General features: G+C 33.2%; 3 protein-coding genes across 3 annotated transcripts; 1 reads left to right on the top strand and 2 right to left on the bottom strand.

Annotated features, from left to right (window-relative positions):
- Nucleotides 1–2: 2 nt before the first annotated feature.
- LOC134837469 (UDP-glucosyltransferase 2) lies at nucleotides 3–4,736 on the bottom strand. The gene is made up of 9 exons (XM_063852847.1): nucleotides 4,647–4,736; nucleotides 4,375–4,502; nucleotides 4,114–4,300; nucleotides 3,750–4,049; nucleotides 3,499–3,693; nucleotides 3,203–3,434; nucleotides 3,105–3,137; nucleotides 1,327–1,531; nucleotides 3–246 (listed from the first exon to the last, which is right to left on the bottom strand). Exons 1-9 carry the CDS (start codon nucleotides 4,650–4,652, stop codon nucleotides 3–5), a joined length of 1,530 nt encoding a protein of 509 aa, XP_063708917.1. The 5' UTR covers nucleotides 4,653–4,736.
- Nucleotides 4,737–5,802: 1,066 nt separating this feature from the next.
- LOC134828211 (glucose dehydrogenase [FAD, quinone]) lies at nucleotides 5,803–8,636 on the top strand. The gene is made up of 7 exons (XM_063841237.1): nucleotides 5,803–6,191; nucleotides 6,259–6,461; nucleotides 6,535–6,594; nucleotides 6,702–7,130; nucleotides 7,190–7,376; nucleotides 7,940–8,472; nucleotides 8,540–8,636. The coding sequence occupies exons 1-7, from the start codon at nucleotides 5,803–5,805 to the stop codon at nucleotides 8,605–8,607; spliced, it is 1,869 nt and encodes a 622-aa protein (XP_063697307.1). The 3' UTR covers nucleotides 8,608–8,636.
- Nucleotides 8,534–15,075, bottom strand: LOC134828210 (nucleoprotein TPR). Its single transcript, XM_063841236.1, has 7 exons — nucleotides 14,865–15,075; nucleotides 10,920–14,788; nucleotides 9,922–10,861; nucleotides 9,549–9,838; nucleotides 9,318–9,482; nucleotides 9,101–9,254; nucleotides 8,534–9,044 (listed from the first exon to the last, which is right to left on the bottom strand). Exons 1-7 carry the CDS (start codon nucleotides 15,007–15,009, stop codon nucleotides 8,719–8,721), a joined length of 5,889 nt encoding a protein of 1,962 aa, XP_063697306.1. The 5' UTR covers nucleotides 15,010–15,075; the 3' UTR covers nucleotides 8,534–8,718.
- Between the last annotated feature and the right edge of the window lie 24 nt (nucleotides 15,076–15,099).

Raw genomic sequence — 15,099 nt, 5'->3', positions numbered from 1 at the left:
TTTTAATCCGTTTTTATTTTAATTTTTATAATGATTCCTTGATACCACACAAATATTCGTCTAATACTCCATAATAAACCAAAGCAGAATGCATATACGTCCAGAGAATAGTATTCCAGAAAACTAAGAGATCTGCTGGGAGTTTGAAGATGCTCAGCACCATTATGCTTTATCACATATTCAATCCAATATATTGACAGATTCAAAGGTGAAATAATTTGGTCTCGTATTAAAGATTGTCGGTACCTATGACATGTTATTGGGTTTGTGGAAAAAAATAAGTCTATAAATCCCGGGCGAAAAGGATAAATCGCACAACTGACATTTTTGACAAAATTGAGTTAAGAATGAGAAAATATGCCTTAAGACGAGTATTTTAAGATACATTGAAAGATTTTCAAAAATTTTTGAAAAATACCAGTTTTATTTCAATAGAAAGAATAGACGAAAAGGATAAATCGCACAAATGCATACAAATTGGTAATAAGTCAAATATAAAAATTTCTCCAAATCGTTTTTTGTTCATGTTTTTGTGTTGTTTATGCTCTGTTATTACATAAAAAGTCAACTTGAACCAAAAAATTTGAAAAAATATTGAAATTGGAAAACTTAAAAAATCTCATTTTTATATGAAATTTTGTGCATTTGTGCGATTTATCCTTTTTCTCAATAAAAAATTTCCCAAAACTACCCCTTAGAGATTAGATCAAAAATTTTTCTGTACAAAAATTGATTTTAGTGGCCAATTATTTACTTTTGTAAGTTTAAAAATGAAGAAATAGTTTTTAAAAAAATTTTTACAGCTCAAAAACCGTAAAAAACTTTAAATCGATTTTTCTCAGTTTGTCAAAAATGTTAGTTGTGCGATTTATCCTTTTCGCCCGGGAAATGTATTCCAAAAACTTAATCTGTTTCGCGTTTTGATATTTGATTTTTGATGGTAAATATTGTTGAGTCAAATTATTATTCGAATTGATTTATTTATCTGTTCAAAAACATTTTTTTTATCTTGTAAGGCCGCTCCAATTCCTTGAAACATTATGAAAATATATCAAAAACGGTCATTTTTGATGAAACTTTTAACTTTGTTTTTTATTTTGCCCCATTGGATTTTCGGCTTTTGAAGTGGGGCATGGGACAAACAGTTCAAATAAAATTTGGAGCGGCTTAAATAACTAAAAATATTTAAAAACTAATGAAATGAAGAAAATCAAACAAAAAACAACAAGCAATTTCTAAACTTATATAAAACTACTGAGAGAGTAAACGTGAACAAAAAGAGTTTTCGGAACATCATCGGAAGAAATATTGAACAAGAATACTCACTGCGCTTTGCTTTTGTATGTGCTATTTTTTACAGTTTGTTCTATTGCTGTAGCAAGTGTTCTTGAAGATAAAGTCTGTAAGTTCAGCTTGATTGCATAACCGTCCAGAACTGCTTTCGCTGCATTAGCATCATGATCACAAAAAACGGGAATTGTGACAATCGGACAACCATGGTACACAGTTTCAAACATGCTGAGAAGGCCTCCTGTAAACAATTAAACATAATTTTTGTTTTTTACATAGACTTCATGAAAGTCTCATTTTTTCAACGTAAGCAACGTGAAAAGTGAAAATTCGTGGAAAACTTTAAACTCATTAAAAGTTAGAAGTAATTCGATCTGAACATATAGATTGCGGTTGTTTTTTTAAATTTTACTTCTTGAATCATCTTGTAATTTAGCAAATATAAATATACAATATATTTTTAAAATACATAATAGTACAAATACTATTTTTCTGTAAATAAAGATAAAAAGTAAAATAAATTTTTCATAATTTAAACAATTTCAATTTTCTTAAGTAAAAATTGAAAACTATCAGAATATTCACTTAAAAATGTACCTTAAAAAGTAAAGCAAAAACTAACAGTTTTGAAAAGTATTTTTGTACCATATGTTTGATATATTGTAGTATATGTTTGATATACTACATTGTTTTTACCGCACAAAAAAGGCTCATTTTGTGAAACGCCGGCCTAAAAACATCGAAAAATTGTCAGAATCAAAGGCGGTAAGGTGCTAAACGACAGTATACATTCCAAAAAATTCGAATTCAGGCAGAAAATTTCCCAGCTTGAACAAAAAAATCTGGAGCCCAGGCCTCAAAGTTGAAAAAAATGGCGAAAAAATGACATTTTTTGGGCAAAAAAGTATCCTTATTTTTATAGCCGAGAAATTTTTGAAAAAAATTAAAATTTTTCAAAAAAAATTCTGGATTTCAACGGTTCAAGGGCGGATCCAGAGAGCTATCAGAGGACTCAGAGAGGGGGGGGCAAATCAAAAAAAAATCAGTTTTTTTGTTCATTTTCTGGCCTTTAAGTAATTTTTAGTACATTTTAAGTCGAAAAGGGGGGGCCAATGCCCCCCTTGCCCCCCCTCTGGATCCTTCCTATGTTTGTCTAGCTTATGGAGAATGAACAATAATTTTTCTTAAACTAAACATTGACTCGGTACACAAACGGGTTATATAACAAACATATACTACAATTCGAATTTGCTTAGCTAATTCAAGGTACTTTTTTTTACTTTTCTCAAAAACAAATTATGAAAAATTTTTGTTTTTACTTACAGAAAAAAGTACCTTGAATTAGCTAAGCAAATTCGAATTGTAGTATATGTTTGTTATATAGCCCGTTTGTGCACCGAGTCAATGTTTAGTTTAAGAAAAATTATTGTTTATTCTCCGTAAGCTAGATAAACATAGGGCGGATCCAGAGGGGGGGCAAGAGGGCATTTGCCTCCCCCCCTTTTCGACTTAAAATGTACTAAAAATTACATAAAGGCCAGAAAATGAACAAAAAAACTGATTTTTTATTGATTCCCCCCCCCTCTCAGAGTCCTCTGATAGCTCTCTGGATCCGCCCTTGAACCGTTGAAATCCAGAATTTTTTATGAAAAATTTTAATTTTTTTCAAAAATTTCTCGGCTATAAAAATAAGGATACTTTTTTGCCCAAAAAATGTCAATTTTCCCAACTTTGAAGCCTGGGCTCTAGATTTTTTTGTATATTGCATATACTACAAAAATGATTTATTTCAAACTTTGTTATTTAGTACTCACCATGAGTCACGAACGATTTGATGTTTTTATGTCCTGTTAAGGTTTTTTTAAATTAGTTGTACTGATGTTTTTTGAATATCAAAAGATGACAGCTTTACCTAATATATCCTGTTGTGGAAACCATTTTGATAGTTTTATGTGACTTGGTATATTCTTCATGTTTTTTGTATTACTTTCCCATTTCCACAAAACTTTATAGGGCAAATGTGAAAAAGCCTCTAACATAATTCGTCTCAGTTTGTTTGGCATATTTGCTGCTTTAACTGACGAACCCATTGCAACATAAATAAAACCTTCTGTGTTATTTCCTCCAACGAAATCTTCTAAATCCTGAACATGAGGAAAAAATGCATATAATGTTATTAAATAAACAAAAAAGTTCTAAAGCTTTTACTTGTGGTAATTTTTTTGGTTCTTTGCAATGTACACAAGCAATTTCCGCGACATTCGGAAAAAATGGCCTGGGATATGTTAATGTAGGATGTCCGTTTTGTAATGTAAAACTAACTTTGGATGAAATATCATACACATGTGGGAGTTCACTACCAAAATAATTTCTTAATCTTTTTTGTAAGAAATGTACCATTATCTAGAACAAAATTTTGTCAAATTCAAAGCTAAGAACTTCAAAAGAGTTTTACTAACAAAATGCATCATGTTCAGTGTAAGGTGAACCGCATTGTTTGTAAGTCTTTCAAAGAAACTCATATTCTCCGTGAACTGTCCACTGAAGGCTGGAGTAAATGCAGGTAAGACGGGATTTCCTGCTCTTGATAAACTTCCCATATACAGTCCAACTGTATTCAAAAACATAAACGGTATTTCCATTTTATGAACCATAGCTAATGCACATTCTGGAAACGCACCATCTAAGATAGCTAGGTCAAATTTTCTATGAGCTATAATTTCTACTACTTCTTGATCTTCATAAAATGCAGAGCAAACCTTAAAAGATGAAAGTTACATAAGTAAAAAATGTTTGATCGAAATATTTTCTTGCTACACTAACCTCTAATGGATATCTAAAAACGTCAAGAATTGGTATGGGTAACTCTCCTTTCATACGCGTTCCGAGTAAATCTCGATTGAAATATGTTTCGATAAATTGAACGACCTTTAATGGAGCTACATCTTCGATATTGGAACTTGTTTGTGGTTCTGTCTTAAATCCACTTATTAAAGTAACATTATGTAGCCTACGAAACATTAATCGTCAATAATAACGAATCATATTCCTTTTTACCACAAATTAGGAAATATCGCTTCATACCTTTCTATAAGCCCCTTTCCAATTTCTAAAAAAGGAATTTTATGAGATTTCGTTCCACCAAGGGTAACCATCAAGATATTCGACCCTGAAGATGCAGAAATCCATAATATTAAAAATATTATTGTTGCCTAAAATTATATTGCACACTATTTATTATTTTCAATTCACACGAGAAAAAATAATTATATATTTCTTTGTTATATGTATTTTCTTTTCAATTATTTATCATTCAAATATGCAAGATCAAAGTTTTTGTAAACTTTTTGAATTACCTTCATCTTAAAAACAAATAAGCGTTAATTTATACGCTTTTTGTAGAGTATCAAGTTTGAAGTCACCTTTTCATTTATATAGTTAAATACACACTAACTACAAAAATCGTTGAAAAGCTACATCAACTTATGAGTCCAACATTTGGTTTTTAACATGGTACATTCCATGTATAATTGGTCGTATATTAGTCGATATTTTTTACAAAACTTCTAATTGTTTGATTTAAGTATGAACATCCTATTGATATATCTTTTTCCGGGAAACATTTAAATAGATAGATGGGCAAAAGATATGCCTTTCAACCGAAATTTTCCATGTTTGGAATTTACCAAATAGTTGCGGAACATTTTTTTAGATAATATTTTTTTTAATTTTAGGTACTTGTTTTTATAAGTACAGCTTTACATTTTTTTTAGTGTTAAATTTGTTTAAATGTATAAATAAAAATATTAAAGAAATGTTTAACAATAAGCATTATTATTAATTTTTTTTCATAATTTATATTTATGAGTCTTCATTGCATACATTTTTGTATGTTATGTATCTTCTGAAGTTATATACAACTTACAACTACACTTAGTGCTTGTGTCTTTAAAACCTCAACATCTTTCACAATACACACTTGAAACGCCGCAAATATCACGTCGACATCACGTAATACGAAAGTTGTGAAAATAGAGAGTGAAGCTATTATCCGGTTTATAGCAGCAAATACTTATTGAAGCTCGGTAGTAACACTTTTACTTTCATTCACTACGCATGTAGCACACAGAAATATTTCTGTTTATAATTTTTTTTCTTGCCAATGTACTTATCATACGGTTGAATTGATATAAAAACTACTTCTGGAAATAGTATTGCAATTATATATCGTATAAAATATATTTTTTTGAACTTGAATCATTAACGTACAGACTACATGTGCAAAAACGTTAAATGTTGTGACATAGAATATACAAAAATAAAATAAGTTCCAGTTTTCATTGATAAAAGTAGAAGTTTAAAAAGTTTAACTATTAACTGATACGGTTCACATGTGTGCATCTACTACATCTTATTTAATAATTACAAATAGAGGTGTGTGATAAAAAACTCAAAATTTTATAAAATATTTATGTATGTTAAGTATTGATGCCAAGGTTCATTTAGTTAATTATGGTGCTGAATTTTCTGATGGCCACTTCGGCTATAAAATCAACTATGAGCTTAATAAGTGGAGGCTTATTAGTTGTGCCATTGCTGATGGGAGCGTTATCTTACTATCGATATGAATCGCTGGATCCTGAGTCTCGAGTAATTGATCAAGAACATATTTTACCCAGATATGATTTCATTGTTGTTGGCGGAGGCTCAGCTGGTGCAGTGGTGGCTTCCAGATTAAGCGAAATCAATCGTTGGAATGTTTTACTCATTGAAGCTGGTCCTGATGAAAATGAAATAAGTGATGTCCCATCTTTGTCAGCATACTTACAGCTTAGTAAATTAGACTGGCAATATAAAACTGAATCGTTAAACTCCTCATGTTTGGGAATGCGTTTTAATAGGTACAAAATGTTTTTGTTTAATTATGTTTTATTTTTGTTTTATAATGGAAATATTGCTTTTTAATAGATGTAATTGGCCAAGGGGGAAAGTACTTGGTGGATCAAGTGTTCTAAACTACATGATATACGTTCGAGGAAATGCAAATGACTTTAATTTGTGGGAGTCTTTGGGCAACCCCGGATGGTCATATGAAGAAACATTAAAGTACTTCAAAAAATCTGAGGATAATAGAAATCCATATCTTTTTAAAAGCAAATATCATAGTACTGGTAATGCAAAAAGTTTTTCTAAGTGGTCATTCTATCATGTTTTAATATTAAATAATTCATCACTTTTTTATAGGTGGTCTGCTGACAATCCAAGAGTCACCATGGCACACACCTATTGTTGCCGCATTCATTGGTATGTTAATATTATGTAAAAATATTATTAAATCATGTTTGGTTTCGATTTGATTATTTAATTTATGTAACATGTGTGACTTTTAACAATTTTTGTTTAATCTGTAGAAGCCGGCTCAGAACTGGGTTATGAAAATAGAGATATAAATGGAGAAAAACAAACAGGTTTCATGATAGCACAAGGAACAATTCGAAGAGGAAGCAGATGTAGCACAGCAAAAGCTTTTCTAAGGCCAGTAAGACTGCGTCCAAACATTCATTTTTCTTTGAACTCGTATGTCACAAAGCTTGCAATAGATCCTTTATCAAAAAGGGTGGAAGGCGTTCATTTTATTAAAAATGGAAAGGCATATTTTGTAAAAGCTAATAAAGAAGTGATCTTATCAGCGGGTGCACTAAACACTCCTCAAATTTTAATGTTGTCAGGCATTGGTCCTTCTAAGCATTTACAAAGTCTTGGCATTCCACTAATAAATGATCTCCAGGTAGGGGAAAATTTGCAAGACCATGTTGGAATAGGTGGTTTGACTTTTGTCGGTTAGTAATTTTGCTTTCAATTAACCTGCATATATGATGCATTTGATAATTTTTTACAGTTGATAAGCCCGTGACAATTATACAAGACCGTTTTCAGCCAACAGCTATAACGTCTCAATATGTCCTGAATGAACGAGGCCCCATGACGTCCTTGGGAGGCTTAGAAGGCATAGCATTTGTAAATACAAAGTACGCAAATACATCGATGGACTGGCCGGACATACAATTTCACATGGCACCCGCTAGGTAAAATATCTTTAATGTCTACGTAGTCAGGGTATTCCAAAAGCATTTTCTGTTTCGCGTTGCATTTTTAAATAAGATATAGAAATTTTATATTGATTTTCATTTTTAGTGCTACATATTTCGTAGTTCGTTCAATTTTTAATTATTTTCTATATTATTGTTGTTAAATTAGTGTTTTGAGTAAAAAATAACTTTTTTAAGTTTTTAACGTTATTTTTTTAAGGTAGGGTCTAGAATGGCTCGCACCGCGGTCTCTAAAGAGTCCTATTGTACTACTGTATTTTTTTTTAAATTTAAAATTAAAATTTAAAAAAAAAGTTTAATATTTTCATTTGATTTTTTTCGATAAAATCGAAGGGTGGCGACAAATATGGATGTATTAAATTTATTCGCCTTAGTATTATTTAGTTTATTTTTCAAAATAGCTTAAAATTTTCAAGTAAGAAATGTTCATTTTGTGACCATATTTTTTTACATTATAAAGTAAATGGATGACGCCTGGTACTTTTTTGTTGTTGTACAATATATTTTTTTTATATTTTTGTTAAAACGTTTGTTCACAGTATAAATTCTGATGGAGGAGCGAGGGTTAAAAAGATAATGGGTTTGAAGGATTCGCTTTTTAATCAAGTATACGCACCTATCGTTGGCAAAGATAGTTGGACAATCATTCCATTGCTCTTGCGACCACACTCGAGAGGAACGGTCAAGTTGAAATCAAAAAATCCATTTGATTATCCTCTTTTTAATCCAAATTATTTCCATGACGAACGTGACATTAAAACACTAGTCGAAGGTGGCAAAATAGCTCTACAAGTTGCCAATGCCAATGTGTTCAAACAATTCGGATCTAGAGTGCATACAATACCTTTGCCGAATTGCGCAAAATTTCAGTTTATGTCTGAGAAATATATTGAATGTCATGCACGAACTATTTCTATGACTATTTACCATCCAGTTGGCACAGCAAAAATGGGACCCAGCTGGGATCCTGATGCTGTCGTGGATCCAAGATTAAGGGTTTATGGCATATCAGGATTACGAGTCATTGATGCCTCAATTATGCCCACAATTGTATCAGGGAATACTAATGCTGGTGAGTTACTTATGAATAATAAATATTCTTCTGTTTTATTTATTACATTTGAAACTATTTATTTTAGCTGTAGTAATGATTGGAGAAAAGGGCGCGGATATGATTAAGGAAGACTACGGAGTACCTACATACTAAAAACGACGAATGTTTTAAGAAGAAGCCATTTACATTTTAATATTTATTGTGAAGAATTATTAGTCGAATAAAATTGTGACCAATGTTAAATTAGGGGGTATTTCCAGTCAGTTATTCTTCCTTATCAGCTGGTATTTCCAATTCTGAAATTTCATTTTTTGTGTTGATAGTATTGTCATTATTTGTAATATCATCCTCAGGTTCCACTGAAACCTCACACGAATTTACAGTAGTTGTATGGAGCATGGAGCTACGCGCTTCATCCTGAGTAATCTCGGCTTCATTTTTTGTATCGCTAAACCAAATCTCAGAGCTCGAAGGTTTTGCTAGAGCATCACTAGAAGAAGCTTTACTTTCTTGGTTTGCTGAGCTAACCAAAGATTTCGGATTCTCCATTAGATTTGGATCGACAGAGCTTCCGTCTGCTGAATTTTGCTCTAAAATACATAGATTTTTTTAAGAGCTCTGTTACATAGACAATATTTAAAATTACCTTCTGCGTATGTGTCTTGTGTTGATGCCTCCTGAATACCAACATCAAGTACGGCCTCTCTTTCATCATCAATTTCAATCACGTCATCGTCTTGATCTCTTTGTGAAGATGTGGGAACTTGATACTCCACTTCGTTCAAAAACTTTGTTAAGGCCTAAGAAAATGATTTTCGGTTATTTACTATTATAATGTTGAATTGATCCCTATCCCTATCTACCTTTTTGTCAGATTCCAATGAAACGGAACGAGTCTTTTTAGTTTGAGGTGATTCAAGAAGGCTACCAGTGCTATCTGTATCTCTATTTCGTTTTAAAGATACTTGCGATGTAGAAACAGATACGGAGGACGATGCGGGTTGCATGTTTATTGTAGACTCGGATTGCTACGAAATAATTATTAAAAAAAAAAATGAAAAAATAATCGTTTCAAGTTGAGTTGAAAATCTTACTTCCGCATCGTTGCTTAAGATATCATTTTCATCTACTGGACCTTGTTGGGAAGTATCTACTCCATGGGCAGTCTCTACACGAGGTGACACTAATGCAACTGTTTGCGAAATAATTGATCCGCCTTGAAAGCTGTTCGACTCCATATAATTTTCACCACTGTTTTCATGTGGTTGTTCCACATTAGAACCAAGCGGAGGAACGGTGGCAACCATCGTAGTACTTGTACCACATTGGCTGTTTGCAACACTATCAGAATATGTTGATGAAGCAGCTGTTTCAATGAGTGTACCTGAAACGACCAAAATTACAGGTATACATATTAATAGGAACCTAAAAAATAAACAGATTTTTTAGTTTAAGTGGTGCACATACCTAGAGTCTGATTGCTTCCCAAAATTGCAGCGTTTCTTCCACCTTGTACGGTCATTGGTTTTATACTAGCGAGAGGTGTTTCATTACCTCTCCACATAGTAACGGATGTGGAATGTTGAGTTGTCGGAGTTATAGGACGCACATTAGCAGTACGAACGGGCTCGATAGAGCTCTTTTCAATAGATGTCGAAGCAGGCATTGGTTTGACACTTTGCAAGGCTATTTGTCTAGTTAATTGATTAACTTTAGCAGTTAGCTCTTCATTTTCTTTTGTTTTTTGAGCAATCACATCATTTTCAGACGACACTCCTGCTTCAGGTTTGACCTGATCAATTACCGCCAATTTGCTTTTAAGTTGTTGAAGTTCTTTTTGTAACGCATCTTTTTTGTCACTCAAACCTATTATTCTTTGTTTAGCTTCTTTTAGCAAAGACTTATTACGTTCTTCTTTTTCCAAGCTGGCCTTAAGCTCATCTATTTGCTTTTTGAGTGTGTTATTCTCGTCCGTGAGGATTTGAATTTCATCACTTTTAGTCGTAGCATCATTATTTATTGCTTGTGAGTTACCGGGATCCATTTTATTTTCATGTTGTTTTTGTAGCTCCAAAAAGGAATCCTTATATCGTTTTGCAATTTTGCGAATCTGCATTTCTTTGTTTTTAGTGTCGGTTAATTGAGCATCTTTATCAGACAGCTCAATAGCTAATTTCTCTAATTCCTGTTTGTGAAGATCTTTGAGATCTTTTATATCCGATGTTAGTTTGTTGACATTTTCCTTAAATATACTTATTTCTAGCATATTCTTGCTGATTTCATCACTTAAATTGGAATTAGTTCTTTTTAAACCAGACACTTCTGCTTCTAGTCTTAATTTTTCTGTTTTTTGTAAATTGATTTCATCCGACAGCTTTCTGCACTCTTCTTTTTCTGCTACTATTGTCTGAAATGAGCCAATTATTATTTAGAAAATTCGAAAAAATCGAGTATATTATCCTTACCTTGCATAGATTTTCTTTATCTTGTTGCAATTTTTTAATGTCTTCTGGACTGGATTTATTTGAACGTTCAACCAACAAGTTTGCTCGTTGTCTCCATCGTGTCACTTCAATGCGTAAAGAGCCATTTTCATTAGATAGAGCGTCCAACTTCATTGTTAGTTCTTGGTCTTTTTCTTTTAAGGGAAGCAATTCATTCTGGAGTTTATTAACTGACTCTGATAGATCTTTCACTCGTGCCGAAAGAGAGTCGCGTTCTTCACGCAAAATTCTGTTGCTGTCTGTGATTGCATTCATTGTTTCTAACTTTCTCAATAATTCTTCGTGTTTTACGGTGTTATTAATCATTAATTGAGCTTCAGTTGGAGTTTCCTTTAACGTCTCTGTAAGTTTTTCCACATTCTTTTGCAAAACTTTATTTTCTGTTTTGAGACGCACGCTTTCGTTGTTAAAAAGTTCTAATTTTGACAGTGCAATTTCCTTTTCTTTTCTCAAGTATTTTATGATACGAAGCAGTTCTTCCGAAGACTTGGATTGGTCCTCGTCAAAACTGATATTTTGGTCGTTTGAATTAGTGTATATCGCAAGCTTGGATCCCAATGTTTCTACTTGATCTAGCAATAAAGAATTATGCGACTGCAAATCGTTTATTTGTGATTCAAGATCTTGTTTTTCCATTCGGTGTTTCTCTTCCAAGTTCATTAATATGTCTTGGTGTTGAGCTAGAATATTGTTAGTTGATTCTTTCGAGAGTTTCATATTTGTGCATTCTTCCAAAAGTTTCTGGTGTTCCTCTTTCAATAATGAGTAAGCTTGAATATCTGCCGAATGCAAAATCATTTCATTGGCATATTTTTGCTCGGCAATTCGCAGATCATTAGAGGCTTCCATGTATTGGGCGCGAAGCGTGACAGCCTCATTTTTAACTTCATTCAAGTTGGTTATGGCCTCAGTTAGTTCCTTTTTCAAGTTATCAAACTCTTGCTTTCCATTCGTGATTGGACGCGAGTTGGCCGCTTGTAAGACGAATTCTCTTTCAAGGCTTTGGATTTTTTCATTAAGGGTTTCTTCTTTCTGCCTCAAATGAATTAATTGCTTTTCTAAATCTTGATTTTTAATTTCAAGATCACCATTAATTTTTTTCCAATCTTTTTCTGCTTTTTCAGCCATTTGACAAAACTGGGAGGCATGTTCGCGTGCAATCATTAATTGTTGAGTTAATGAGGCGATATCAATGTTATTTTCTTCTATTTTTTTCTTTAGTTCTCTGATGACTTTTTGGGCTTCGTCTTCATTTTGCACGAGACTCGGAGTGTTACATTTGGCATTTAGTTCTGTTAAATGATCGTTTTTGTTTTTTAATTCATCCTCCAACGAAGCTAACCTGCTGCTTAACATTGTTACATGCTTTTCTTTTTCGTCCAACGTTTCAATCAATTTTCGCTTCTCTGACTCGGCATTTGAAAGTATTTCTCTGAAGCGATCTTGTTCCTCTTGTAACCGTCTTCGCAATGCGGAACATTCGCGACTCAGTTCGGATAGGTTGTTTTCCAGTTTCAGACGTCCGTCGATCTCTGATTTCTGGATATTTGTTTTGATTGTCTCCAAATTTTGGAGCAACAAGCTTTGAGTTTGTTTTTCATTTTGCATGAATTCTCTTTCAGACGTATATCTAATCTCTAACTCGCGCAATCTTTGAACTTCTTGTCTCAAATGTTGACATTCCATTTCGGTAGTTGTCAATTTGTTTTGAGTTTTCAATATTTCTTCTGTTAATCCCTTCAGAGATGTTTCGTGACGTGAAATCGTGATTTCATATACTTTATTGCGATCTTCTAAAGTAGTAATTTGATTTTTATACATTTCTAATGTCTTATTGTTGATTTTCAATTGTTCCGTCTTGAATTCGTGTGCTGAAGCAATTTTGTAATTCTTGGATGTCAAATCTCGAATTTCTTGTCTCATATTTTCCAATTGGTCAGTAATTAATTTTTCATTGATGCATTTTTCGGTCTTGTATTTTTCAAAGTTGTTTTTAAGGTCGTCGATTTCCTGCTCTTTTCTTGTAATAGTTTTAGAAAGTTCGTCTATTTTAGACTCATGGGAAAGACCATTTCCTTGACCTTTTGTATCGTCTGCGTTACCACTGAAATCGTTTGAGCGAACTTTAATGCTTTCTAAGTAAAGTTCCTTGTAACGATCTCTTTGTTTCATGCAATTTTCAATCATTTCTGTTTGGAACTCTTGAGAGCTACGAAGTTCTTCAATTTTTTTCGTATAGGCAGCTACTTTTGAGTTGAGGCTTTCATTAGTTTCAACTTGGGTGTTTTCTTCAATTTCTTCTAACTTGGAACTCAAATCCCTTACCAGCAACAACAACTTTGTGTTTTGTTCTTGAAGCTCTTCAATGTTGGCAAAAGTCACTAATTTCTTCGAAATAACTTCGCTAGATGTCATATCTGTTGTTACTTCAGAGTTTGTGTCGGTAAAAGATCGATTACTGGCTTCCTCGATTTTTTGTAACAAATGACAAACCTGACGAGCAAGGTCCCCTCTTTCGGTTTTCAATTTTTGATTTTCACGCTGCAGATAACCCACCTTTGTATTTAAGTCAACAAATTTGGCCTTTGTTTCACTGTAGGCATTTCCAGTCGATTCAATTTGTTGTGTTAAATAAGCGTTTGTCTCGACAAGATGGTTATATTCGGCTCTTTGCCTCTTCAAGATTGGTGCACTCTCCTCAATTTCGGTCAAAACATGTTTTAGTTGAGCTTTCATCTTTTCATTTTGCTTCTTTTGATCTTGCAATTCATCGTTAACTTTCAAGTAAGCAGAGTAAAGTTCAGATAAACTTAGGCCTCCTTGATCAAATTGTTTGGTAATTGATGCAGATGGTGCTATGCAATCCATAGCACTGTCGTTGTTCAACCTATCCATTTCAACTGTTAAATGTTGTGCAGTCGCCAATTGATCTCTAAGCTGAGAAATTATCAAATCTTTCTCCTTTATTTCGTCCTGACTCTTGACTTCGATTTGCTTCATTTTAGTTTCGAGTAGCCCATATTCATCAGTCGCTTCATGGAGGAGTGATTGGAGTTCTTTAATACTTTTTGCCATGTCATCTACCTTTTTATCGCTTTCATCGCAATTTTCCTTGTAAAGAGTCACAAGTTTCTTCTGCGACTGCAATTCTTTTTCGTAGTGCTCAATCAATTTTTGGGTCTCTTCAGCGTCTGTTTTGATTCGAATGGATAAATCTTCTGCTTTAAATGACAAAGATTCGTTGGTTTTTTCTAGTTGAGAGTTAATGGATTTACTCAACTTGAGCTCTTCCGTTTTTTCATACAATTGGGACTCAATAGCGAGCAATTTGACGGTGAATTCTCGCCGTACATTCGTTAGCTGATTAATATTTCGTTCGGAGTCGGCTCTTAAATCTCGTATTTGCTTTTGCAACATGGATTTCTCCTGTTCAAACATTTTCGTTCGGATATCCAGGGTAGCTTCTTTTGTTGAGCAATTATCCATTTGAGCTAATGCCTCGCACTGAGCGTTCATTTTGTCCTTCAATTTGGTCTCGAGCTCCCGAAGTTCAATCTGCAGTCTTTCCACCTCATTATTTCTTCGGTCAACCATTTGAGAAAGACGCTCTTTTTCATTCGTCAAGATGTCATTCTGTTTTTGCAGACTGTTTTTGTGCATCTCAGAGACGGACAACTCTAGTTTTACTTTTTCATAATCCTGTTTCAGATTCTCCAGGCTTGTTGCCGTCTGACTTTTCATTTGCTCCAACTCTGCCAAAGCATTTTGCAACTTTTTGTTTTCGTTTGTAAGTTCAGCTAAATCTTGTTTCAAGAGCGATTGTTCTTTTTCTACAAAAAAAAAATATAAAATAATAAAAATTGGCGTCATTTTTTTACACATAAATATATTCTGCATGATACGTACCGGTGGCCGAACACAAGGCTTTGTGAGTCAAAGCTTCTTCAATGTTAGAATTGATGAATTCTTCCAATTTGGTCCTCACAGGACTTGGAATTTGTAGAATTTCATCTTCCCGAAGGATTTCTTTCAAAATTTTTGGTTTTTCCATCGTTTTTTTGCTATTCTTCACTCTAAATAAGTCCTTAATACACTCCGCAAAGTTTCAAATTGTCTGATTGTCTATCAGGAGTACAACAAT

This window comes from Culicoides brevitarsis, chromosome 1 (assembly GCF_036172545.1).
Source record: "Culicoides brevitarsis isolate CSIRO-B50_1 chromosome 1, AGI_CSIRO_Cbre_v1, whole genome shotgun sequence".
In the NCBI taxonomy this organism is placed as follows: domain Eukaryota; kingdom Metazoa; phylum Arthropoda; class Insecta; order Diptera; family Ceratopogonidae; genus Culicoides; species Culicoides brevitarsis.
The sequence above is the reverse complement of the archived record's forward strand: the minus strand, read 5'-3'. Positions and strand labels throughout refer to the sequence as shown.

What these genes read in the sequence shown, in the direction of transcription:
- LOC134837469 (XM_063852847.1), bottom strand. An exon ending in GGAAAGGGGCTTATAGAAAG is followed by an intron (nt 4,301 to 4,374) that starts GTATGAAGCGAT and finishes AATGTTTCGTAG; the next exon opens with GCTACATAATGTTACTTTAA. An exon ending in ACATACAAAAGCAAAGCGCA is followed by an intron (nt 247 to 1,326) that starts GTGAGTATTCTT and finishes AACATGTCATAG; the next exon opens with GTACCGACAATCTTTAATAC.
- LOC134828211 (XM_063841237.1), top strand. Translation starts at nt 5,803, where the DNA reads ATGGTGCTGAATTTTCTGATGGCCACTTCGGCTATAAAATCAACTATG. An exon ending in TTGGGAATGCGTTTTAATAG is followed by an intron (nt 6,192 to 6,258) that starts GTACAAAATGTT and finishes GCTTTTTAATAG; the next exon opens with ATGTAATTGGCCAAGGGGGA. An exon ending in AGGTGGTTTGACTTTTGTCG is followed by an intron (nt 7,131 to 7,189) that starts GTTAGTAATTTT and finishes AATTTTTTACAG; the next exon opens with TTGATAAGCCCGTGACAATT.
- LOC134828210 (XM_063841236.1), bottom strand. Translation starts at nt 15,009, where the DNA reads ATGGAAAAACCAAAAATTTTGAAAGAAATCCTTCGGGAAGATGAAATT. An exon ending in AGCCTTGTGTTCGGCCACCG is followed by an intron (nt 14,789 to 14,864) that starts GTACGTATCATG and finishes TTTTTTTTGTAG; the next exon opens with AAAAAGAACAATCGCTCTTG. An exon ending in CATTGGAATCTGACAAAAAG is followed by an intron (nt 9,255 to 9,317) that starts GTAGATAGGGAT and finishes TCATTTTCTTAG; the next exon opens with GCCTTAACAAAGTTTTTGAA.